Source organism: Dunckerocampus dactyliophorus, chromosome 1 (genome assembly GCF_027744805.1).
Source record: "Dunckerocampus dactyliophorus isolate RoL2022-P2 chromosome 1, RoL_Ddac_1.1, whole genome shotgun sequence".
Lineage (NCBI taxonomy): Eukaryota > Metazoa > Chordata > Actinopteri > Syngnathiformes > Syngnathidae > Dunckerocampus > Dunckerocampus dactyliophorus.
In genome coordinates this window covers 10,412,222-10,437,007 of record NC_072819.1, presented here as the reverse complement: position 1 = coordinate 10,437,007, position 24,786 = coordinate 10,412,222, and the positions used below count along the sequence as shown (strand labels likewise).

Genomic DNA, 24,786 nt, shown 5'->3' with positions numbered 1-24,786 from the left:
TCATCCCTGTTAGTGTTTCCAACCATGAAATAGTGAGGGTAGTCTGCTTTCTTAATGTTGTTCTTTATAATACTATTTAAGATGCCCCAAGTTGCTCTCATGTTATTTTTGTTCTTATCAAGTTGTTGGTCCCATTAGCAGTGTCACAGTGCCCTCTACTGGTCAAGCATGTACAGTAGCAGTATAAAAGCTGATTGAGCGACTACAAGGCAAAATAAAATAGAATATAGACCAGTCGGCTTGTGTTCATATCCGCGAATGTTCGCTAGTCGGGTGTTCGTAAGTTGGGGACCTAGTGTACGCGTATCAGAGTGCAGTACGCAATGGCACCGAAAGTCCGTCATGGTGGTAAAAAGAGAGCTGAGCGCGGTAAGGCGCACAACAGTGTACAGTGTATTCGCTGGCTCCGAGCTGAGTGTAAAATAAAGCAATGTGCAGTGTGTACAATTTGATGAAATTGACGAATATTATTTACTGAGCAACAGTGCTGAGTTTCTGGATTCTGCTTACCATAATGGCGGCCAAACCCGTGCGTGGCCTACTATAGAAGTGGAATTATCAGTCTTTCTACATAGCGTCTTTGTGAAAGCACATCCATCCATCCATGCTTTTTCTATGGAGCTTATCCTCATTAGTGTAGCAGGGGCATGCTGGAGCCTATCCCAGCTGACTTCGGGCAAGAGGCGGGGTACACCCTGGACTGGTCGCCAGCCAATCGCAGGACACATATAGACAAACAACCATTCATACCTATGGACAATTTAGAGTCGCCAATGAACCTAACATGCATGTTTTTGGAATGTGGGAGGAAACCGGAGTACCCGGAGAAAACCCGCACACGCACGGGGAGAACATGCAAACTCCACACAGAAATGCCAAACGGAGATTCGAACCCAAGTCTTCCCGATCTCCTGACTGTGTGGCCAAAATGCTGTGAAAGCACGTATGCAATCAAAATAAAACGTCAAGTATGGAAGCCCAGTGATTGAGCGCAGCCAATGACTCCACTTTTCACAAGACGGGCTGCTTAAGGGCATCGGTTGAGTTTGTCCTACTCCTTAATCTGATTAGCTAACAATGAATGCCAGTCTCTTCGTCCAATCGCTTTTTAAATTTTCTGAACAGTGCCTCGTCTTTTTGCCAGCCATGTTCTATTGTTTTCTGAACAAACCACGACCCAATGAAACAGCAAGTGAATATTCAATCGTTTATTAAATATACTTGTGAGAACTATATATATATATATATATATAAATATATATACTGCTCCAAAAAATTAAACACACTTGGAAAACACATCAGATCTAAACTGGGGGAAAAATGATCTTGAATATCTTTCCTGATAAGAAGTGGGTGATGTATTAGTAACAAAATGATGCCACATAATTTGATAGAAATGAAAATGATCACCCTATAGAGGGGGGGAAATCAAAGACACCCCAAAAATGAAAGTGAAAAAATGATGCAGCAGACTGGTCCATTTTGCTAAAATGTCATTGTAGCAACTCAAAATGATCCTCAGTAGTTTGTGTGGCCCCCACGTGCTTGTACGCATGCCTGACAACGTCGGGGCATGCTCCTAATGAGACTACGGATGGTGTCCTGGGGGATCATTTTGTTACTAATACATCACCCACATCACTAATACATCACCCACTTATTATCAGGAAAGATATTCAAGATCATTTTCCCCCCGTTTAGATCTGATGTGTTTTCCAAGTGTTCCTTTAATTTTTTTGAGCAGTGTATATATATATATATATATATATATATATATATATATATATATATATATATATATCCAGTCACAGCAGCAACAACAAACAGTCACGTCTGCGTTCCTTACAACCAACAGCATTCATGCGTGACAAATGTGTCAGAAATACTGGGCATTGATTGTGCTTCGATTATTTCCGTCAACATCCACACACACGTTAACCATTCTCTTGCTTTCTCCAAGTTTCCTTCCTGAGAAGCAACCGTATAGTACGAGTTCACAATCTGTGCTACAAACATGTAAAAACTGTCACAACATTTACAGGAAAATAATGAAAACCTTCATTTTAGGTGAAGGACCAAAAAGCTCTGCGATGATTGATGAGGCTGGCAGTGACATCTGCTGTACTGTCACACAACAAACTTTGGCTAACGGTTTAACAATACGGAATAAATAGCAAATAAATAAGTACAACTGTGTTAAATATTCCACAGCGCAAACAATCATATTTTACAGTTTAAATACTGTACAGACTCACATCATGTGTCCCATGGAAAGCCACAATATACCTATTTATACACAAACACACACACACACACAAACACTGACTTGTCGCTGAAATAAATACAAATACATAACTTGCCAAGTGTTGAGGGAGGTTACATTCCACCACATGGCGATAAAAAGGGAGGACCGTTTTGTCTGATGTACTCGTCTACTTTCTTTTCAGGGTAAAAACATAACCAGCTGCCACTAAATGAAGCCAGCATTCAGCTTTTGGCTGGTAGCATCCTCCACGTTATCACAAAAGTAAAGCCTATCAAAAACACAAACGACAGTAAAACTCCCAAGCAAAACTAGAAGTTGAGTGGAGGTCAAGAGGACACAGAGGAATGCAGCACAACACCACCACCGACGACGACATTAAGAGCTTTTGTCATCAGACCAGCGTCCCCTCCTTTACAGCATGCCGTCTAGGTTCTTCTCTGCGTTCTCCTTTGTTGCCGGGCTCTCCTGAGGACTGTACAGGTTGTGATAATCGCGCAGGATGGTCACCACGTCGTGGTGGCCGAAGTGGACCGCCTCGTCCATCGGCGTGTTTCCCCACCTGTGACGGGACGTGACAGCGCTTATTCGTATTCCGGTGCATTTTCAGCTGTTTTGTACGTTCAAGGCGCTGCACCGATGACGAAGAGCAGGGGAACCCGTTTAAGTCGACTTAAGCGGTTGTCGTCATAACCGAAACTAGCCATTGCTTACGCATCTTAACTTTGATTGATGGGAGTTTTATCTTGCAGAGATGCTCGATATCTGCTTTCTTACCGATATACCCGACACAGTTGTCCGAGGAACACATGCGTAAACAACGTCGCGGAAGTAGATGCGAGCGTCTTCGTCACATACACACAAACGCACAGGCGACAGTGCGCAGGGATAACCGGCGGGAGACAGATATATAACGCCAAGCGTTTTGCGAGGTCTCATTTTTTTTAGAAGGCATTTTTGTGATGCAAATGTATTTATCTTTTGAACGCATATTGTTTTGAGAAGCCAAACTCTTTACTTAATTGTCCCCAGCAACTAAGCGGAACTACTTTCTTCATCACAGAAATCTGACCAGAACTGGATTTAGGAGACCAAGAGGGGGGTAAGTCACTGTTATTGGACTACACTGCTGGTGGGGGTGTCATACAACTTCATGAACTAAATACAAATGTTACACATTCAGTCAAAGTAAGCCGAGTAAGGGTGTAACGATTCATTCCCTACATCGATGCATCGATTTATACTGTATATTTCTATGATTCAACTACATCGACCTGTGTTCAGCCAGCCTCCATTCCTGACAACATATATCCATCTAACATCAGTTCAAATTGAATCGATACTATGAAATAGAGCAGTGGATTTAAGCACGGCGGGCTTGATGTGGATCTGTGTTTTTTCAAAGCACTTTTAATGATAAAGACTTTAAATGTTACTCGAAAGTCTGCCTGTCCGTGACATCATCGTCTTCGGGGTATGTGGTGGTCATGGGAGTTGTAGTTGACCTGTGAAATAGAGTTGATTCGTTGCGTCCCCTTTCGATCAGTCGATTCACTTCATTCAGTATTCATATTTAACTCACTTGGTCTTATTTGACCCCTCCGTGAATCACCACCTTACCGTGGTGGAGGGGTTTGTGTGCCCGAGTGATCCTAGGAGCTATGTTGTCTGGGGCTATATGCCCCTGGTAGGGTCTCCCAAGGCAAACAGGTCCTGGGTGACGGGCCAGACCTAGAGTGATTCAGAAGACCCCTATGAATAAACACACGAGGAGAGACCGCACCTCGCCCGGAAGTGGGATACCGGGGCCTCACCCTGGAGCCAGGCCTGGGGGAGGGGCTCGCAGGCGAGCGTCTGGTGGTCGGGCTTTCACCCGTGGGACCCGGCCGGGCTCAGCCCGAAGAAGCCACACGGGATCTCCCCCCCGTAGACCCACCACCTGCGGGGGCACGCATAAGGGTCCGGTGCATTGCGTTTTGGGTGGCGGTCGAGGGCGGGCACCTAGGCGACCTGGTCTTCGGCGGCCAAATCTGGTTCTTGGGACATGGAACGTCACTTCTCTGGCGGGGAAGGAGCCCGAACTTGTGAGAGAGGTTGAGACATTCCGACTAGATATAGTCGGACTCACCTCGACCCACAGTTTGGGTTCTGGATCCAAACTCCTCGAGAGGGGCTGGACCTTGTTCCACTCTGGAGTTGCTGCAGGGGAGAGGCGGCGAGCTGGTGTGGGCTTATTAATAGCCCCCCGGCTCGGTGCCTCTGTGTTGGAGTCATCCCCGGTAAACGAGAGGGTCATTTCCCTACGCCTTCGGGTTGGGGAAAGGGTCCTGACTGTCGTTTGTGCGTACGCGCCAAACGGCAGTTCAGAGTACCCAGCCTTCCTGGAGTCCATCAGAGGGGTGCTGGAGAGCACCCCAACTGGTGACTCTGTCGTTTTGCTGGGAGACTTCAACGCCCATGTGGGCAATGACAGTGTGACCTGGAGGGGCGTGATTGGGAGGAACGGCCTCCCCGATCTGAACCCGTGCGATGTGATGTTGTTGGACTTCTGTGCGAACCACAGTTTGTCCATCACAAACACCATGTTCCAGCATAAGGATGTCCATAAGTGCACATGGCACCAGGACACCCTAGGCCGCAGGTCTATGATCGACTTTGTAGTCGTATCATCAGACCTGCGTCCGCATGTTTTGGACACACGGGTAAAGAGAGGGGCTGAGCTGTCAACTGATCACCACCTGGTGATGAGTTGGATTAGATGGCGGGGGAGGATGCCGGACAGACCCGGGAGACCCAAACGTGTAGTGAGGGTGTGCTGGGAACGTTTGGCAGAGTCTCCTGTTCGTCGAGTCTTCAGCTCTCACCTCCGGCAGAGCTTCTCCTGCATCCCGTGGGAGGACGAGGATTTCGAGCCCGAATGAGCTCTATTCCGTGCCTCCATTGCTGAGGCAGCCGATCGGAGCTGCGGCCGCAAGGTGGTCGGTGCCAGTCGTGGCGGCAAGCCCCGAACCTGATGGTGGACACCAGAGGTCAGGGCTGCCGTCAAGCTGAAGAAGGAGTCCTATCGAGCATGGATGGCTTGTGGGACTCCTGAAGCAGCTGACGGGTACCGGCAGGCCAAGCGGCACGCGGCTTCGGCGGTGGTCGAGGCAAAAACTCGGGTGTGGGAGGAGTTTGGTGAGGCCATGGAACACGACTTTCGGTCGGTCTCGAAGAGGTTCTGGCAAACCGTCCGGCGCCTCAGAAAGGGGAAGCAGTGCCCGGTCCACACTGTTTACAGTGGGGACGGGAGCCTGCTGACCTCGACTGAGGATATAGTTGGGCGGTGGAAGGAATACTTTGAGGCCCTTCTCAATCCCACTGACATACCTTCCATAGAGGAAGCAGAGACTGAGGATACGAACGCGGACAGTTCCATCACCGTGGCTGAGGTATCTGGGGTAGTCAAAATGCTCCCCAGTGGCAAAGCTCCGGGGGTAGACGAGTTTCGCCCTGAATTCCTCAAGGCTTTGGATGTTGCGGGACTGTCTTGGCTGACACGTCTCTTCAACATTGCGTGGAAGTCGGGAACAGTACCTCTGGATTGGCAGACTGGGGTGGTGGTCCCCCTTTTCAAGAAGAGTGACCGGAGGGTGTGTTCCAACTATAGGGGGATCACACTCCTCAGCCTCCCTGGGAAAGTCTATTCCAGGGTGCTGGAGAGAAGGGTACGACCGTTAATCGAACCTCGGCTACAGGAGGTGCAAGGTGGTTTTCGTCCTGGTCGCGGAACACTGGACCAGCTTAATCGAACCTCGGCTACAGGAGGTGCAAGGTGGTTTTCGTCCTGGTCGCGGAACACTGGACCAGCTCTACACCCTTGCAAGGGTCCTGGAGGGTACTTGGGAGTTTGCCCAACCGGTCTACATGTGCTTTGTGGACCTGGAAAAGGCATTCGACCGTGTCCCTCGCGGTGTCCTGTGGGGGGTGCTCCGGGAGTATGGGATTGGTGGCGCGCTACTACGTGCCATTCAGTCCTTGTACAACCGGAGCAGGAGCCTGGTTCGCATTGCCAGTAGTAAGTCAAGCCTGTTTCCGGTGAACGTTGGCCTCCGCCAAGGCTGCCCTTTGTCACCGATTCTGTTCATAATTTTCATGGACAGAATTTCTAGGCGCAGCCAAGGTGTCGAGGGAGTCCAGTTCGGGGGCACTAGGATCTCATCTCTGCTATTTGCAGACGATGTGGTCCTGATGGCCTCATCGGGCTGTGACCTGCAGCGTTTACTGGGACGGTTTGCATCTGAGTGTGAAGCTTCTGGGATGAGACTCTGCACCTCCAAATCCGAGGCCATGGTTCTCAGTCGGAAAAGGGTGGATTGCTCCCTCCGGGTTGGGAATGAGGTCCTGCCCCAGGTGGAGGAGTTCAAGTATCTCGGGGTCTTGTTCACGAGTGAGGGAAGGTTGGAGCGTGAGGTCGATAGGCGGATCGGCGCAGCGTCTGCAGTAATGCGGTCGCTGTACCGGACCGTCGTGGTGAAGAGAGAGCTGAGCCGGAAGGCAAAGCTCTCAATTTACCGTTCGATCTATGTTCCCACCCTCACCTATGGTCATGAGCTTTGGGTCATGACCGAAAGAACGAGATCGCGGATACAAGCGGCTGAAATGAGTTTTCTTCGTAGGGTAGCGGGACTCACCCAAAGAGACAGGGTGAGGAGCTCGGTTATCCGGGAGGACCTCAAAGTAGAGCCGCTGCTCCTTCACATCGAGAGGAGCCAGCTGAGGTGGCTCGGGCATCTAGTCCGGATGCCTCCCGGACGCCTCCCTGGTGAGGTGTTTCGGGCATGCCCAGCCGGGAGAAGGCCCCGGGGAAGACCTAGGACACGCTGGAGGGATTATGTCTCACAGCTGGCCTGGGAACGCCTCGGTGTCCTCCCGGTGGAGCTGGAGGAGGTGGTCGGGGACCGGGAAGTCTGGGCTTCCCTACTGAGACTGCTGCCCCCGCGACCCGGACCCGGATAAGCGGAGGAAAATGGAATGGAATGGGTCTTATTTGAAGCTCCTTTTAAGTGACATTTATGGGGACAATATGCAAAGTAAGGACATTTTGTACGACTCTAGATGGTAGTTGACGGCCCAGTAGCAGTGACGTCATCATCCAGCGCGGCGTGTCCAGGTGAAAACACATAAGTGCACTGCGAAACGTCTGTCTTTTGTGTATTCTTGCTTGCAGGAGACGGGTGGTAGGTTTGGTGGTGAGCACTGTATTTAGTCTGCACAGCTGTAGAGGAGCGTGGTCACCTGGGCACAGGTGGGTGTGTCTGCTCACGTACGCAGAAGCAATAAATGGCGCGCACTTGCTTGTGTCGGGGCGGAAGGAGGAGAGGGAGAATGGCCGGGAAGCCGTCACCACACCACGGTATCCTGTTCAGTGTCGCTGTTAAGCGCATCAGACGGAGGATCCTTCCCGACCCTCTCAGCGGCAAAAGGTACAAGGAGGCCGTACTCCTTGTTAGCAGCTGCACAGTTCTTTCAAATGGCGGCTTTGATCAGGTGAGAAAGTTTCAACACCTAATTGAAGATACCACACCACATTCACTTGCTAAGTAATTTGCATAATGTCCCCCAATGGGTGCAAAGTGCAGGTTTGGATTGCACTATTTAAAGCCAATAATTACTCATGGCAAGCTATACCACCCTCTGTTCATCCTGATCTTGTATTGCATTTTTTGTACTCAGTGATAACTTATTGTTAAGTATGTCAGCATCATTCATCATTTATACCCGACTCCCTGTCACACTGGTCGAATTTTTGGCTAAAAAGTTACAAAATCGTTTCAGATCGTATTGTTCTAAATGAAACAATATCGTCCTTGAATCGTATCGGCAACCACGAATCGTGATACAAATCGAATCGTCATTAAAGCGAAACACCAAGGAACTCTCCCAATGCTAACGCGTGAGTCTATATTATGTCTTAATTTGTTATTATTATGACTACTATATTGTGAAATAGGAGTTATTTCATATCTAGAGGGCTCTAATTGTGTTACAAATCAGTGTTTAGACAGTCATAAATAGGTTTCCTATGCTCTAACTACGAAAATATTCCATTTGTAAATAAGGAGTCCTATTTCGCAGAAATTCACTTATCACTTATTATGATGATTATTATTATTATTCACTAACTTGGTCTGGAACCAATTAACTGCGATAAACAAGGGATTACTGTATACCAATATTGTCCAACACCTCATTTCCGATGCAAATATCAGCCGATACTGATACTGAGCAGGAAGTTGCTGTGCGCACGTTTTTAGACTTACGAGTTATGTGCTGTCGTGGCTTCACGCTCCTTAGCGATAGTGTCAAAGTTGACGATATTACAACACATGTCAATATAAACGGGTCGACTTTTGGGTCTCAAATGTTACGTCGACAAAAGCGGTTGACCGTGTACGTCCACATCATTAGTAATAAGAAGACTTGAAGAGTTGGTTGACATAAATGTGTTCCACTTTTTAATCATTCCTCCGGTTGTTACCTGTCTCGGGGGACCGGGTTGACCTTGCAGGCCTCCAGCAGGAAGCGAACCACTTCAGCGTGGCCTGAAGACACACACACACACACACACGCACATAAATAAGCCCCCGAAACAGAAACCCTCTAAAAGTGCCAGAGTTTCACCTTCAGCTGCTGCCACGTGCAGAGCCGTCCTGGAGTCATAGTCCCTCTGCTCCATGTCCATAGAGGACAACGCAAACCTGCATCACCAGCAAACAAAACAGCCTGAGAGCTACGCAAAGAGGACGGCGTTGATGTGAATTAAAGGATGCTGTACCTCCTGAGGGCGGACACGTCTCCAGTGTAGGCAGCAAACAACAGATTAATCACGGACTTCACCTGAAAGGCAGCAAAAGTTGACAAGATGGAGGTCAGTACACACAAACACAACCCGCAGTTTCCATCAGATGTAACTCACTCTCTGGTCTCCACCCTCTCGACGAGGATCCAGCTTCTTTGCAAAGTGTCTGAGATTATCGTAGTTGTGAAAGTTGAAGAGGGACACCAAGTCCTGCGACAAAACGAGAATTGCGTCACCTCGCTTTTGCAGCTTTGAACACGGAAAAGCTTACCGTGCAGAACTGGATGCCTCTGACGCTGTTGCCCAGCTTGTCGAGAGGAGGAGACCAACACATGATGCCCATGACGTTTGGAACGACCAGCAGGATCCCGCCGGCCACGCCAGATTTCGCTGGCAGACCCACCTAAGAAATAAAGAAAAAAAGTGAGCTTCACAGCGTCAGAAGTACTCGGCAGAAGTTTCTTTAAATGTTCACGGGTACTGACGTGGAAGGCAAACTGCCCGGAGAAATCATACATTCCACACGAGTGCATCAGGCTCAGAGTGTTCCGCACTGCCTCCGGGCTCAGTACCCGCTCTCCTGTGATGGGACAGAAGCCGCCGTTGGCGAGGGTGGCTGCCATGACGCTGGCGCTCTCACAGGTCACCTCGATGGAGCACAACTGGCAGAAAAGAAACGGGACTCTGTATGGATGAATATCATCTCTAAAGAGTGGATTACAGTCGTCCCTCACTACATCGCGGTATGAACATTGCGCCCTCACTATTGCGGTTTTTCAAAAAATGTAAACTAATAAATAAATGATGACTGTTTTGTGGTTGAATGTGGCCTATTATTAGTGAAAAAAACATGCATATTTAAGCAAAATCTACTTATTCTTGGCCTAAATTTAAGCAAGTTCAAGCATAAAACATGGCTAAATGTACTAAAATACAAATACAAAGCAGAAGAAGCATTCCAACATGGGCCACTAGGTGTCAGTACTTGAGACAAGCACCAGACGATCACCAGAAAAGACATTTACTGCAGGTTTAAATGATCTCACAACAGGCACAATAATAATAACCTAATAATCCTAATAATAATAACACGGGTTACTGTAGGGGCCATATACGACAAGCTAAAACTCAACTCTGAACTTCCAATGTCACTTCCTGTGCACCAAACATCTGTCCGCCCGCCACTAAGGTCTCCTTGGGAACACATTTACTGTGACACACATGAGAAGGCCTTTTTTGTACATCTTAAATGTGTTATTTACTCTTAATAGCTCTACTATATTGAGAGTAAAGCCATTTAAAGCCACCATTACAATACTTTAATGACAATAGCCCCTACAGCAAGTACGCTGTCCAGAAAACCCCCCCACAAGGAACTGCTAATGTGTGAGCCTGTTATATTATTTATGTCCAATGTCTTACTGCCTCTGATTTTATCTACTAGATTGCTTAATAGGAGTGTAAAGGTGACTACAGTGGTGTTATTTCATGTCTAGAGGGCTATAATAATGTTAAAAACCGTATTTAGAAGATTGTAAACCGCTTTCCATTTATTCCATATTTTAATATTGAATGCTACTTTGCGGAAATTCACTTATTGCTGTTGGGTCTGGAACCAGTTAACCGTGATAAATCAAGGGGTTATGAGTTGGATAAGCATGACATGATTCTATTGCACATGTGTCAAACTCGTGCCATGGAGGTCCGAGACCTTGCAGGTTTTCTCTCCAACCAGTTTCTCCAGCAGGTTGATTCAATTGATGAGCTCCTTCCCTTAAATAGAAAGATGTGTGGATCATTAAAATCACTTGCTTTAGTGGCAACAAAACCTGCAGCGTCTCGGCCCTCCATGGCACGAGTTTGACACCCCTGCTTATTGTATGAATGGAAACAGGTGGATAATTCTGCATCTTCTGCCATCTAGTGTTGTGCTTGTCCCTACACGTCCCCTACACGTCCCTAAATAACATTAATAACATCATTCCCGATATCAGCAGCAGCTCTTCCCTTAAACTCTGCCATGTAAAGAAAACATGAAGCTTCTTCTACTGTGATACGTTCTACAGATAAACACTGCACTGCTAAATACTGCAACATGCAATTCAAGTTCAAGAAAAAGAGTGCTTTATGTCATGTTCCTCATGACAGGTTGGACTTTAGTTTTGGTTTTCCTTTGTTTTCACGTTGTTTCCTGCTTTGTGTTCTTATTGTGGTGACCTGTTTCCTCTTTGGCGCGATGTGCAGCTGCTTTGCGGTCGCTAGAAAGCGAGTGCAGCGGTACCCATTTCTAATTAGTAGTCAGCGCTACTATTTATGTGGAGCTATTTCACTTCACTTTTCACTTTCACTTGACAATCCGCCATCGGAAGTGGCTACCTTACGCCTGGGAGACATAACGCAGGGCAAAAAGATAACTGCAAAAAACAAAACTGACATCCTTCCTCAGTGCGGCGATGCGCGACAATCTAGTCTTACGCTGCCTGTATATCTACAGTATTAATCATTTATGGGAGCCCATCGTTACTACGAAACAAAAACAACCGCCCGTAGTATTTTTCGGACCAATTTAGTGAAACTCCATTTGCGCAGCACATTGGCTGATCATCTTTACCTGGAAGTAGAAGTCCAAGATGGAGGTCATGTCTGTTCCCTCTGGAAAACACTACAAGCACACACACAAAAAAAAGAAAAATGATGATATGTCTTAGCTTGGCAGAAGACAACCTACAATCTGACCTTCTTCTCCTTCAGGTAGTAGCCGATGGCAAAGTTTCTGTCTCCAGACTCGCGCTCTGACTGGAACCTGGGACAAAGAGAAGAGGAGGATGAACCTTGATCATCTCCTCATTGCCTCAGTTGGCGTATCGATGCAGCCTCCAACTCACGTGGCGTTGCTGAAGCCAACATACTCGTTTCCGGCCAGTTTGTTCATGAAGTTCATGACCTGCGGAGTTCATCGGGATGCTTGAAGGACACGCGGGAGGGAAACTGCAGTGATAGTTGCCGTGTGTCGTGTTACTCACGTAATCAAACTTCTCAGCGTTGCTCGCTCCTTGCTGGAACACAAACACATCACTGCTGCATATCTTCTTAGCATTACCACAACAATTTATACAGCGTGTACACAAAAAACTGGAATAAAAGATATGTAGGATGATTACTTATCTATTTATAAGTGCTCCTGTGAAACTTTAGCAAAATGTGACCTTGCAAAATACACATTTTCAACCCGGAAATACTATAAAATTAATTAACAAATTAATTATATTAAATATTTCAAGTTAAGAATAAAAGGTTAATGTTTTTGAAGTGTGCAGGAGAAGGGAGTACATCTTCAAGTCAAATGTCTGAAGGGGCACGCCACTGTAAACAGTTTGAGAACCACTGCACCAAGCGAAACTACAGGATTCAGAATGGAACATGTTCCACTGTCACATCCACCAATTTACATTTGTGCGTGGCACAAGATATTAATGGAGACCGGACAGTGTTGGATAAAGGGAGGACTGGACCACCAACAACACCTGAGGACAACATTGATGGTGCCAGTTAGGGGTGCAAGTGGGGGCAGTTTGATATATTTTGTCCATTAAAGATGCTAAAAGCAATCCAGTGTCGGTCAATATATGCTAAGCCAGGCTACAGTATCTATACATCATACACAGTATGCATTTATTTGTTTGCTTATATCACTTTATCTGGACTACACTGAGTAATTATCCATTCTCTGCAGAATGTTTTACTTCTGTATCACTATTTACGCTCATTATTTAACGAAGACATTAACATCATACAACATTTATGATCGATTACTGTACAAAATTCTTTTTACTTTTACTCCCTTATTTTATTTATGTACTTATTATGACTTATTATGTACTTATTTTCTCATTTATCAACTATATTATTGCTATCATTTAATTACTTTTCATCTATCCATTTATATCACTGAGGAAGTTATCCACAAGCTCCAACTATACTAGAAAACATCTTCATCCTTTTCAAAACTGTTGAACACTGCTTTTAATACTTGACTACCCAAGTCTTCATTCTGTATTCTCTTTTCCTTTTTGTCTATTATTGTAATCTACAATACTAGCCGCCACTTTGTGGTTTGAATTTCAAGGATTTTCAAAAACTATTATTAAATCACGCTGTTTTGTGGTTTTATATATTTTTTCTAAATTAAGCATTTTCAAGCATAAAAATGAAAAAAATGAAGTAAAAAACAAATATGAGACATTCAGATTACACATTCAAAGACGCTGCGATGATATGTAATATTCTACACTGGTCACTAGGTGTCAGTAATGTTACTGTAATGTTCCGTGAGACACACACCCGCCAGACTGGATAGCCCTAATAAAAACCCCTAATAGAAACAAACATATTGTTCCTGTTGTGAGATCATTCAAATCTGCAATAAAAAAACGTGTTGCGGTGATCAAGTCTGGCGTTTGTGTGTCTCACTAAACATTACTGTGACCTAGTGACCAGTGCAGAATGCTACATATCATTCAAAGCATCTTTGAATGCGTCTGCTGAATGCCTTATATTTGTATTTTACTTCATTTTGCCACTTTTATGCTGGAAAATGCTTAATTTAGACAAAAAAAAATACATAAAATCTGCTTCAATGTGCATTTTTTAAAACTAATAATAAGCCGTATTCAACCACAAAATGGCATGATTTACGGTATTAATTATTCTCAGAGCATTGAATCGATCGCAACTGGACTAGGTGGGACACACACCAGTCGGACTAGATAGAACAGCGCTATATTTACGATATTAATATATATTTAATAACAAATAATAAAAAAATGTAAAAAAAATACAAATATTTAAAACCAAAAACTAATAATTTTTGAAAAACTGTGATAGAATGAAGCTGCAAAATTCAAACCGCACGTGGCGACAGACGACTGTATAAATACAATTATTATATTATTATTTTCATTGATCTTAGAAAAACAAGTGGTACCTGTTAAACACAAGAAGTGAACAACTATCAGCAGCTGCTGAAGAAAGGAGAAGGTGGAGGATTTAATAAACTGTGTTGCTTTCGACTCCTTCATGGACATTTTGAAGTGCGCAAGTGTAACCATGTGATGTACTGCTATGTAAATTGTTTTGCCTGTTCAAAATAAACAAAACAGTTACCTATGCTGAGGGCCGAAAAAATAAAAAAGCCAAAATGGCCCCCGCACTTCGTCTCCTCCTCATTTTTAAATCATTTCCACATTTGTGTCTATTCATTTGCGTTTGTCAAAGATGCGTTAAATTGTAAAAATTGCAACGAGACTTGGACACCATGTCTCATGTAAGACAACCCAAACAATTCAGAACTCCTCATCGTCAGTCGCCTCAATCCAGCAGGGGGCAGTATTGCATACAGGTCGACAACAGTAACCTTGTCTGAAGTTTGTGTGTGTGTGTGTGTGTGTGTGCGAACAGTGTCCGGGTTATGCTTCTTACCACCAAATCCCCTTTCAGCATGATTATAACCATAATCTGCCCGGGTGCACAAACGTATGTGGTTTCATATAAATTCTGTCTGCCAACCCGACTCACTGATGTTAATATTCAGTTTAAAAGGATGTTGCGTGTCCTTACCTTAATGAGGGATGTGCACACAATGGCACCGGCATTCACCATGGGGTTGTGTGGTTTATCTGCAACACACAAACACAAGTCTCACACAGAAATGCCACACAAAAGCCCAGAGACACACATCACACGTACAACATCGTTCACTGGCTGGAGTGGAGGTGGAGTCTCGTCACACCCCTGCCGCTGAGAAGCAACCTCTCATCATTAATTCATCCCGCTTCCCGCAACGGGGCCAGAGTCGGCTCCTCTTTCGGGCAGCCATAACAGTCGGAGGTGTGCAAAGCGCTCTTCCTTACCGTCCTCATTCAAGAAGAGCTTGTTGAATCGCAGGCCGCTGGGTTCTTTGCCAATAAATCGGTGCACATACTCCGTCCCATGGTCATGTACGGCGATGGCGTATTTCAGCGGCTTGACACAGGACTGCAGACAGAAGGGAACCTTGGTGTCGCCAACCGTGTGCCTGGAAAAGACGGGAATGTGTGGTGGCACACGGTGGTGACTAGTTATGGCCCCCAAGGTACAGTAGATCCCCGCCTATTCACGGTTCGGCATTGGCGACCCCGCCCATTCGCGGATTTCCTTTCCCTGCTTGAAACTGTAAATATTTTTCACGATAACTTGGCAGCAGAGGGCTCTGTCTTACAAGTGAATTCACTCAACATTTTCCAGAAAGTAGATGCTTTGACAAGACGTGTTGGTGCAAAAACTGTATACTGTATGCCTGTAAGGCGTAAAACTGAATTTAAGATGTGTTAATATCTGCGAGGGCTATACCACAGGTGGTCCTCGAAAACCCCTGGTTAAGAATATCAAACATTTTTAGAGTCCACCATTTGTTTTTTTGTAAGCCCGTGGCGGGGCGGGTATTTACTGTACTGTACTGGCATCTACGCTGTACTTGATACCTCTGACCGTCCACGGTGCATAGTGCTACGGCCCACAAGTCTGGGCTGAAGCGGGCCAGCTGGGGAATGTAGTCAGCCACCTGCAGCAACAATTATTCATGACACATCAGAATCCGTTCGCTCAGTGGTGCGGCCGTAGTATTGTCACTCGCCTGTCCTCCAGACAGGTTCTTGGCGTTCTCATAGAGGTCGTCCATATGGCTGCAGAAGGGCTGAAAGTCTGGGATGACAAACTTTTTTCGGAAGGCCTGAGTGAGCAGGACTATGTTGCTCTGCACACATCTGCACACAAAATGAAATATTTATTATTAGAATAGTTCATATAAAATGAATCATACAAATGTGCCGCGGCGGTCGGCAAATCTTTTCTGTGCTTTTGTGATCCACACCTTTACCATCAGGCATCAAAGTCAAAGGTGAGAACAGAATTGATTGTTTTTTAACATTTTAACAGGAGCACTGGTTTGCTTCTTTCATGATTCACGGTATGGCTTTACCACATATTAACCCAGGCCCCATGGATGATCGTACACTCCTGAGCCAAATTTTAAGACCAGTTGAAAAATTGCAAGAATTTACATTTTGCACTGTTGGACCTTGGGGTTTTAAGTAGAGCTCAAAAATGCAAAAATACAAAACAGACTGTTCATCAGCTGATCAGAAGTTTTAAGCACAGGTTTTAAAAGCCAAAATCTTGGCAAAAATGAGGATTCAATGTCATTTTCTGTCAGGTATTCACACTGTCATGACCTTTTGATGGCAAAGGCAATAATCTTTCTCTCTTTGAACGCAGTTGGACTGTTGAGCTGCATAAGAAAGGCCTCTCGCAGCACACCACTGCTGCTGAGGTTGGGCGCAGTAAGACAGTCATTTGAAACTTTTCTTTTTTTCTGAGGATTATGGAATAAAAAAAGTCAAGCAGTAGACCCAAAAAATATCACTGTCCTGAGCCATCCGATTGGCTGTCCATCAAGACACGGGACGATCCTTGGCCCAAATGAAGGTTGTTACTGGTGCCGAGTGCAGTTCAATACCCATCAGACGGCATCCGGCAAAGATGGCTTTGAAGAACAAAAAAAACCTCTTCAAAGGCATCGTTTCCTTCACGGCCACCACATTTGCCCATTTGGAAATTGCACAAGAGCACCAAACATGGGACACTGAAAGGTGGAAGAAAGTTTTATTCTATGACAAAAAACTGATTCTTGACGGTCCTGATGGCTTCCAACATTACTGGCATGACAAGGAGATCCCACCCGAGGTGGATCTTTAGGTTGTGCAGGGGCGTCAAACAGCAGCTGGCGATGTGGAGATGTGGCAGGGGGAATCCCTCATGGCTGAAGGCCCTCATCTGTGTGGTAAAGACTGAATTCTTCAACACTACAACACTGCAGTTCACAATGACCACCTGAAAAAAGGATTTCTTCCAGAGAAATAATGGCACTCTTTTGGACCATCCCACATGTTCCCCTGATCTAAATCCAACTGAGAACATTTGGGGATGGATGGCAAGGGAAGTTTACAAAAATGGACAGTAGTTCCAGACAGTGGATACCCTCTATGAAGCCATGTTTACCACCTGGAGCAATGGTCCCACTAGCCTCCTGGAGACACTGGCACCAAGCATGCCCAAAGCAGTTTTTGAGGTGATAAACAAGAATGATGCAGCTACTCATTACGGAGTCCTTTTTTTTTTTTAATTTTACTTCTATTTTAGAAGGGTTTCAGGGTGTTTTTAACTATTGTCTTAAACTTTTGATCAGCTATTTCACTTTGATGGTTGTTTAAAATAGCTTAATAAATTGTTTACTCAAAAAATAATTTGTCTTACTGCCTTTTTTTCTTGTTTTGACAATTTGAAGCTTTACTGAGAACCTCCTTAAGATCCAACAGTGTAAAATGTAAATTCTTTCCATTTTTCAACTGGTCTTAAAATTTTGATCAGGAGTGCACCGCACAGAGTGGAACCTTGAACACAAAAACAACTAATTATAAGAACATCAAGGATGTGTGATATTACATATATTACTTTGGGCGCTCATGGTAAAGGTAAACTTTGCGTTCAGTGCCGTAAATGCACTTTAAATTGAACAAAAGAACATTTATTAACTCAAAATAAGTGATACGTCAGGCTTTCCTTATCGATTTCAAGGCTAAAAGCTCAGTGTCACGTATACGCCAGAGCGACATTTGTGCAGCTCGTCTCATAGGAACTCACTCAAGAAATCCAGTAAGAACAGTTGAAATATTTGATTAATTCTATTTAATAATAATTTTTTTTATTTTAATACATAAATATAAAATATTTGACACCTTATTAAAAATGACATTCAATGAAAAAAAATTAGCTCCTTCACATGTGTCTATCTTTTTCGCCATTTTTGGGAAGCCATATCCACATGACCATCACATGACAACCACTCCAAAAAGTTTCCTGTACGTCACTTAGGGACTTAAACTTAAAGTTAAGCACAAAGCTGAATAGGGCCAATTTTAGGACATTTTTAAAGTGTTGGTGACATGCGTGGGTGCTTATGGGTTAGAATATAAAAATGCCTGTACTGTTAATAATACAGCTTTAATGATGATAGAATGACTCAGATTTTCATTTTCCATTATTCCTTATGGCTATTTTTTATGTACACAAATGACAGGCTGTCCAATGTCATGTAATGGATTGTATCCAATGTTGAATCAAGACTTTGTCCAATAACTCCCAAGTTAAGTTTGATTTGCTCCTGGCTGTGTCAGCCATTAAAAAAACAAAACAGTGGGGTGGAAGCGTCCCTGCTTACAGAGACATTGGCGGCTCAGCTATCTCTCCGGCATCACTCCCTGTAATCCCTATATAGCGTGGGATCCCTGTGGGGAAAACACACGCTACACCACCCGCCGCTCACGTGCTTCCTGCAGAGGCTGAGCTCTTAAAAAAAAAAAAAAAAAAAGCCCCGGCAGGCAATGGATTGCTGCCAGTAGCGGAAGTGTCAGGAGTGAGCTGTCATATGGCTCAGCAAGCCACCATCCCCCCAGTCTGGCATCAGTGGGGGAGGAGGTGTACTGATACTTTACACCTCCCTGTTTTGCTTCATCTCAGGCAGCGTGCTGGAGCCCAGTAGAATGAAAACCTGAGCGAAATCCGCAAGGCAAACTAAAGTGAGGACGCAATGCTGAATAATTCATATGGTGCAGAGATGAGGCAGCTTTAATAAAAAAATAAAAATAAAAAAAACATACTTCTTGAAGAGATGTCTGTCCAGGGCTCCGTCTGAGGTTGTTTTCAAGGTGACCTTCAGCATCTCCATACATTCTTTGAGCCGGGGGTCACCTGTGCGAAGCCCCGTGGCTTTGAGAGCCTGTTGAGAGCGGAGCGGACAGCCAGGCGGATGATTAATGAGTCGTGAGTTCGGAAAAAAACAAAAACTTGACGACTTACTTATACTGGTATACAACTCACTGTGGTGAATTTATGTGCTGGGATCTTTTCTTGGCCTTCAGCTATTGTATAGAAGAGCAGGTCCTCCAGACTGGGCAGAATGCCTGCCTTCCTTCTCCTGCACACACGCAAGCGCGCAAACACACACAGACACACACACACAGGTGAGATGACACATGAGGGAGCTTGGGAAAATGTTCCCAACTCAAGATATTGCACGTAGCATGTGAACCAAAGATTATTGCGAAAATACCAGCCAGGTAGCGAGTCAGGTCCGCTGCCCGTGACTGACATGATACTTGAAGGTCAAAGCAGCACAAAACACTGACATGAAGTGGGGATGGGACGGATCCGATCCAGTACTGGATATTTCCGATAACACCTGCAGAGATTTTCCATGCAAGAGCCATGTCTGTGCTTTAATGATGTCAGAAAACATGGCTACAAGCGTATCAGCCAACATAGCCGTCTCCACACATGCACTCACTCGTGCCGCACACAAGCCCTCCACCCGACCAGTGAATTTCCACAAACTAGGATTCATGATTAATAAATGCAATATTTTTATAGAGTGTACAAAACCTGTTTATGACCACCTAAGTGTATTTGTTACCATTATTAAAGCCCTCTAGACATGAAATAACACCCCTATATTCATCTTTACACACCTGTTACCCAACAAAGTCGACATAACAACAGAACATAAGTCCGTTAAGACATAAATAAGACTCGTACTCGTGTGGGTTCTGTAAATGTGCTCCTGTGCTGTGTGTTCCGGTGCTAGTGGGAGCTCAGTGCGTCGCGGACAGTAAGTGACGTCGGGGGTGCAGAGTTGAGTTTTAGTTTGACATGGGTCAAAGTAGCTTGTGTTTTTATTAGGGATTTTATAAGGAATTAATGTGGCTGTTGTGAGATACTTCAAACCTGCAATAAAAGCCTGTTGATCAAGTCTGGTGACCAGTGTAGAATACTACATAACACAATTTCAAAGTGTCTATACAATGGTGTGAACAAGTGTTTTTTCTTGCATGTTTGTCACACTTAAACGTTTCAGATCATCAAACACATTTAAATATTAGTCAATGACAACACAACTGGACACAAAATGCAGTTTTTAAATGAAAGTTTTTATTATTAAGGGAGAAAAAAAATCCAAACCTACATGGCCCTGTGTGGAAAAAGTGATTGCCTCCGAAACCTAATAACTGGTTGGGCCACCCTTAGCAGCAACAATTGCAGTCAAGCGTTTGCGATAACTTACAATGAGTCTCTTACAGCGCTCTTTGCAGAATTGTTGTAATTCAGCCACATGGGAGGGTTTTCCAGCATGAGGTGGCCTTTTTAAGGTCATGCCATAGCATCTCAATGGGATTCAGGTCAAGACTTTGACTCGGCCACTCCAAAGTCTTCATTTTGGTGTTCTTCAGCCATTCAGAGGTGGACTTGGATCATTGTCCTGCTGCAGAACCCAGTTTTCAGCTTTCGGTCACAAACAGATGGCCGGACATTCTCCTTCAGGTTTTTTGGTAGACAGAAGAATTAATGATTCCATTTATCACAGCAAGTCTCTTCCAGGTCTGAAGCAGTAAAAAGCCCCAGACCATCACACTACCACCACCATATTTTACTATTGGTATGATGTTCTTTTTCTGAAATGTGGGGTTACTTTTACGCCAGATGTAATGGGACACACACCTTCCAAAAAGTTCAACTTTTGTTGTGGGGTCTTTTGTGACCTATTGGATGAGTTGTCGCTGCGCTCTTGGCAATTTTGGTAGGCCGGCCACTCCTGGGAAGGTTCACCACTGTTCCATGTTTTCACCATTTGTGGTTAATGGCTTTAACTGTGGTTTGCTGAAGTCCCAAAGCTTTAGAAAAACGGCTTTATAACCTTTTCCAGACTGATAGATCTCAAATACTTTCTTTCTCATTTGTTTGTGAAATTGTTTACATCTTGGCATGATATCTAGGTTTTGAGGGTCCTTTAATCTACTTCACTTTGACAGGCGTGTCCTACTTAAGTGATTTCTTGATTGAGGACAGGTGTGGCAAGTGTGATAATCCACAGTTAAATTATGTTTTAACGGGGGAAGGCATAACTTTTTCACACGGGGCCATGTAGGGTTGGGTTTTTTTGCCCTTAGTAATAAAAACTTTAATAAAAACTGTATTTTGTGTTCAGTTTTGTCATTGACTAATATTTAAATTTGTTTGATGATCTGAAACATTTAAGTGTAACAAAAATGCAAAAAAATAAGAAATCAGGACGGGGCAAACAATGTTTCACACCACTGTATTTGTATATTTAGCTATTTTTATGCTTGAAAATGCATAATTTATGCCAAAAATACATCAAATCGACTTAAGCATGCATATTTTGACAAATAATAGGCCGTATTCAACCATGGAACAGCGATCTTTTATTACTTCATTTTTTAAAAACCGAGATACAGCAAGGGAGCAATGGTCGAACCGAAGTTGCGAGGGAGGACTGTACTCAATCGCAACAAGCAGCTTCAGATTAATCATTAGATGCAGCCCTAGCAGGCACCCAGAAGCAATGTGCGATGTTAAGAGTTCTGTGTTGAAGCCGTTAACGTGTCAGGCTGAGCACTTGTGTACGAGTGTGTGGCAATGCATGGGCTACGTTCTCTGATATTCTTCCAGTTACATTTGCTGGTATTCTTTTCACGTGGTTGTGGGCGACCACCTCCTCACAAACACAGCTCTGTCGACAGATGTCCAAATTCAGATACTGGGATTGGATCGGAAGTGGAAAAAATGTGGATCGGTGCATCTCGTGACTGAAGTAGCAAAATGCTCTAACGGACATGAATGGATGTTTATGGCTGTACCTGGCTGGTACTTGTAGCAGGCAGGTGAGTTAGTTAGGTCAGCAGGGCACTCAGCTATGCTTCAAATCAACATCTGATTGGATTTACACAAAGCTGTCTGCTCACGGGATCCTGCTCACGGGACACAGGCCAGTGTGACAGGAAAAGCAAAGCCTTTTTAGCTGGCAGCACTTTGGACATGTCGAGACGTGAGAGCGTTTCGAACAGTGTTGCCTTTTGACTGACTCAGCAGCAGCAATGACCTGATTATAACCTTTCATCCTCACATACCGGAACTGACTCTAACGTCAAGCCATCAGGGATGTGCGGGTTAATCATTAAAAGAGGAAGTAGGGTTATTTGAAAAGAAATGATTAGGGAGGTGGACTAGTTCTACTGGGGAGGGGGACTCCAAAAGTAAAATAAACGAAGAAAGATACTTACAATGTAAAGCAAGCAGATCAACATGAGGGAGAGAATGTGCAGAAAAAATATTAATGACTTGTGACAATGAGCACTCAGGAATAATTTACACACATCTATATGGACAGAACTTATTCAGCATGACCTCAACTTCACCATAACCTCGTTCCCATAATGAGGATTTGACAGGTCAAAGGTGGAATATCTGCAACATCTGGAACAGCAGCTGGCCTCATTAGTGCCTGCTTTTCTTTTAAGGCTCAATTGCTCATCTCAATCTTGAGTGGTGAACTGCATTGCTGAAGGTGCTGCAAGTGCTGCAAACGTGTCTTGGGTGGAAGAAGATGCCCTCCTGGCAGCAGCGAGAAGCGGTGCTACACGGATCAACCGAGAGTGACTCATCTTCTCCTGGAAGCCAAGACAAATGCCGGGCAGCGTGCCAGCTCGCGGGCTTTTTGACAGAAATATGTGCAAAAACAACGTAGGCGGGATCATTTCAACAAACATTTTAACCCCTATTAGATGGATCACAGCCTTGGGTATCCAGTAACTAGACGGCGTTGATGTAGGTCAGGGTCTTAACAGATACAATCCCTGCAGTAATTGTAGACACACCTTTCTTCCTGTATTGTTTGGCTGACTGAACACTTCTTTTTATCAGTCAACGTAAACAATTGTGAAATGAAATACGATTATTGCTACTAACAACTAACTAACATTGACCTTTACGCTTATAAGGTGATGCTGGTTGCTCTATTGTGGTCCAGCCAATAGTTGTCTGGTCTCAGGTGTCTCAACCGGAAGCTGAGGATGCTGAATCCACACAGTAGTTGTAGCTGACAGGTAGCTATAGCTAACGACTAGCGCCATCGAGCCTGTATGCCCACTCCAATACAAACTAAAGGACATGGCCTAGCTAATGTTTGAAGCAATACACAATCGTGAGCTGATAACGGGGTAAACGAAAGCAGCCTCGTTTTAATTCGGCCTAGTTATTGACGGTAAATTTGCCACTTTTCCATAGCAATGTTACTGGGAAAAAATAAGGTCCATTCATGTCTCATTAACCGTGATGATATTAAATCGTGCATTTTTTGCAGTGCAGTTCGGTATGGCTAACCTCTACGCTGATTACTCACTTCTCTGTAGAAGAATCTTTGGCGGCATCGTTGTGTCCGTCTGTTTTGGAACAAAAGCTTCTCACGCCGTGGTGCTTGATGAGCGGTTGCGTGGCTCTCCACCCGGCGAAAGCTCTCTCTGTGGCCGGAGAGCGGGACCAGCAGCTGGTTGCAGGTGGTGCGTGGACTCCGCCTGCCAAAGGTCGCTTCAGCTGGCTTTGTAATATCTCCTTGAGCAGTGCCGTTGATCGTAAATGTAACATTTCAACCCGTTCGGCTGACCCTAAAACAGAAGAAGGGTGAAACAGGCAAACGTACGCGATATCGAGGATAGAGTCGCGATAATAACGGTTTCCCGGCGAATGGATGCACTGCAGGAGTTGACAACCAAGGGGTCACACCCTACATTGAACTGTACGGATTTTGATTGGTTCTTACAAAAGTAGAACTTCCAATCCGATTGGTCGAATCAATCGTCAATCATCAAACCAACATTTTTGACGCTGAGTCGACCTTTGCATGGGTTGTCGCTTTCTGTTACTAAAAAACAATTACTTTTCAATAATTTATATGTCCCCTTGAATTGAGCTTTGGAAACGATTTTGAATGTTTTATCTTCACCAATAATAATGATTGGTTTTAATAAAATACAATTTTAGGGCATGTTCATCTAATTAGTGTAATTGTTCTTTAAGTAAGTTGGGTGCTCTGACAAGAATGTAGTATATACTCATTTAAGCTCATAATGTACAGTTGTGCTGTGACGCCGAAGTATTTCGGCATACAGTACTGCGTAGTGCACATTGTTAAGCAGTAGCTGTTCTTAAAAATAGCCACAGCACCATCTTGTGGTAAGATGTTATTAGGTCACGTTTGAACTAAGAATTTAAATAGCTTCTGTCAGAAATTCCTTCCTTCAGCAGCATATCCTGGATGTTCACGAATCATCAAATATAGTTTTCAGCATATCTTTCGGTCTACTTGGCTTAACATTCAGCTATTTGCATGGCTTATTGTGACATGGCTTATTGTGACATGTCCCACGCCAGTGTTTGTGTTGATATTAAAGAAACCACCAAAAAATGCACAAGCTGTAGCTAATTTTGGATATAAAGTGAATTACAAATAGTGTGTTGTGAAGAAAGTGTCAAGAAAAGTGTCAGTTTTTATGTGAACACCAGTATCGGATCGCTACTAGCGTTTTTATGCACAAACAATTACCTGTATATGTAATATTGTCTTATTCTTTTGTTTTAAATTTGTCTAAAATCTTTGTCCTGTGTTTTATTTTGATTATATTCATGATCAACAAATTAAAGGCGAAATCACAAAATCTTTTGATGATTCAAGTAAAGT

General features: G+C 44.3%; 1 protein-coding gene across 6 annotated transcripts; it reads right to left on the bottom strand.

Annotated features, from left to right (window-relative positions):
- Window positions 1-1,747: 1,747 nt before the first annotated feature.
- On the bottom strand, window positions 1,748-23,830 carry glsa (glutaminase a). Of its 6 annotated transcripts, XM_054769713.1 has the most exons (19): window positions 23,452-23,591; window positions 19,309-19,437; window positions 19,077-19,173; window positions 18,857-18,975; window positions 15,775-15,904; window positions 15,623-15,702; window positions 15,014-15,177; window positions 14,721-14,779; window positions 12,128-12,160; window positions 11,990-12,048; window positions 11,841-11,907; window positions 11,716-11,766; window positions 9,590-9,766; window positions 9,376-9,507; window positions 9,222-9,314; window positions 9,081-9,142; window positions 8,927-9,003; window positions 8,784-8,847; window positions 1,748-2,825 (listed from the first exon to the last, which is right to left on the bottom strand). In XM_054769713.1, exons 2-19 carry the CDS (start codon window positions 19,347-19,349, stop codon window positions 2,678-2,680), a joined length of 1,653 nt encoding a protein of 550 aa, XP_054625688.1. In that variant the 5' UTR covers window positions 19,350-19,437; window positions 23,452-23,591; the 3' UTR covers window positions 1,748-2,677. The 6 variants fall into 6 exon arrangements, with proteins under 6 accessions (XP_054625688.1, XP_054625548.1, XP_054625599.1 ...); XM_054769573.1 differs by lacking the exon at window positions 19,309-19,437 and having other exon boundaries at window positions 23,452-23,830; XM_054769624.1 differs by lacking the exon at window positions 19,309-19,437 and having other exon boundaries at window positions 19,077-19,167; window positions 23,452-23,830.
- Window positions 23,831-24,786: the final 956 nt, after the last annotated feature.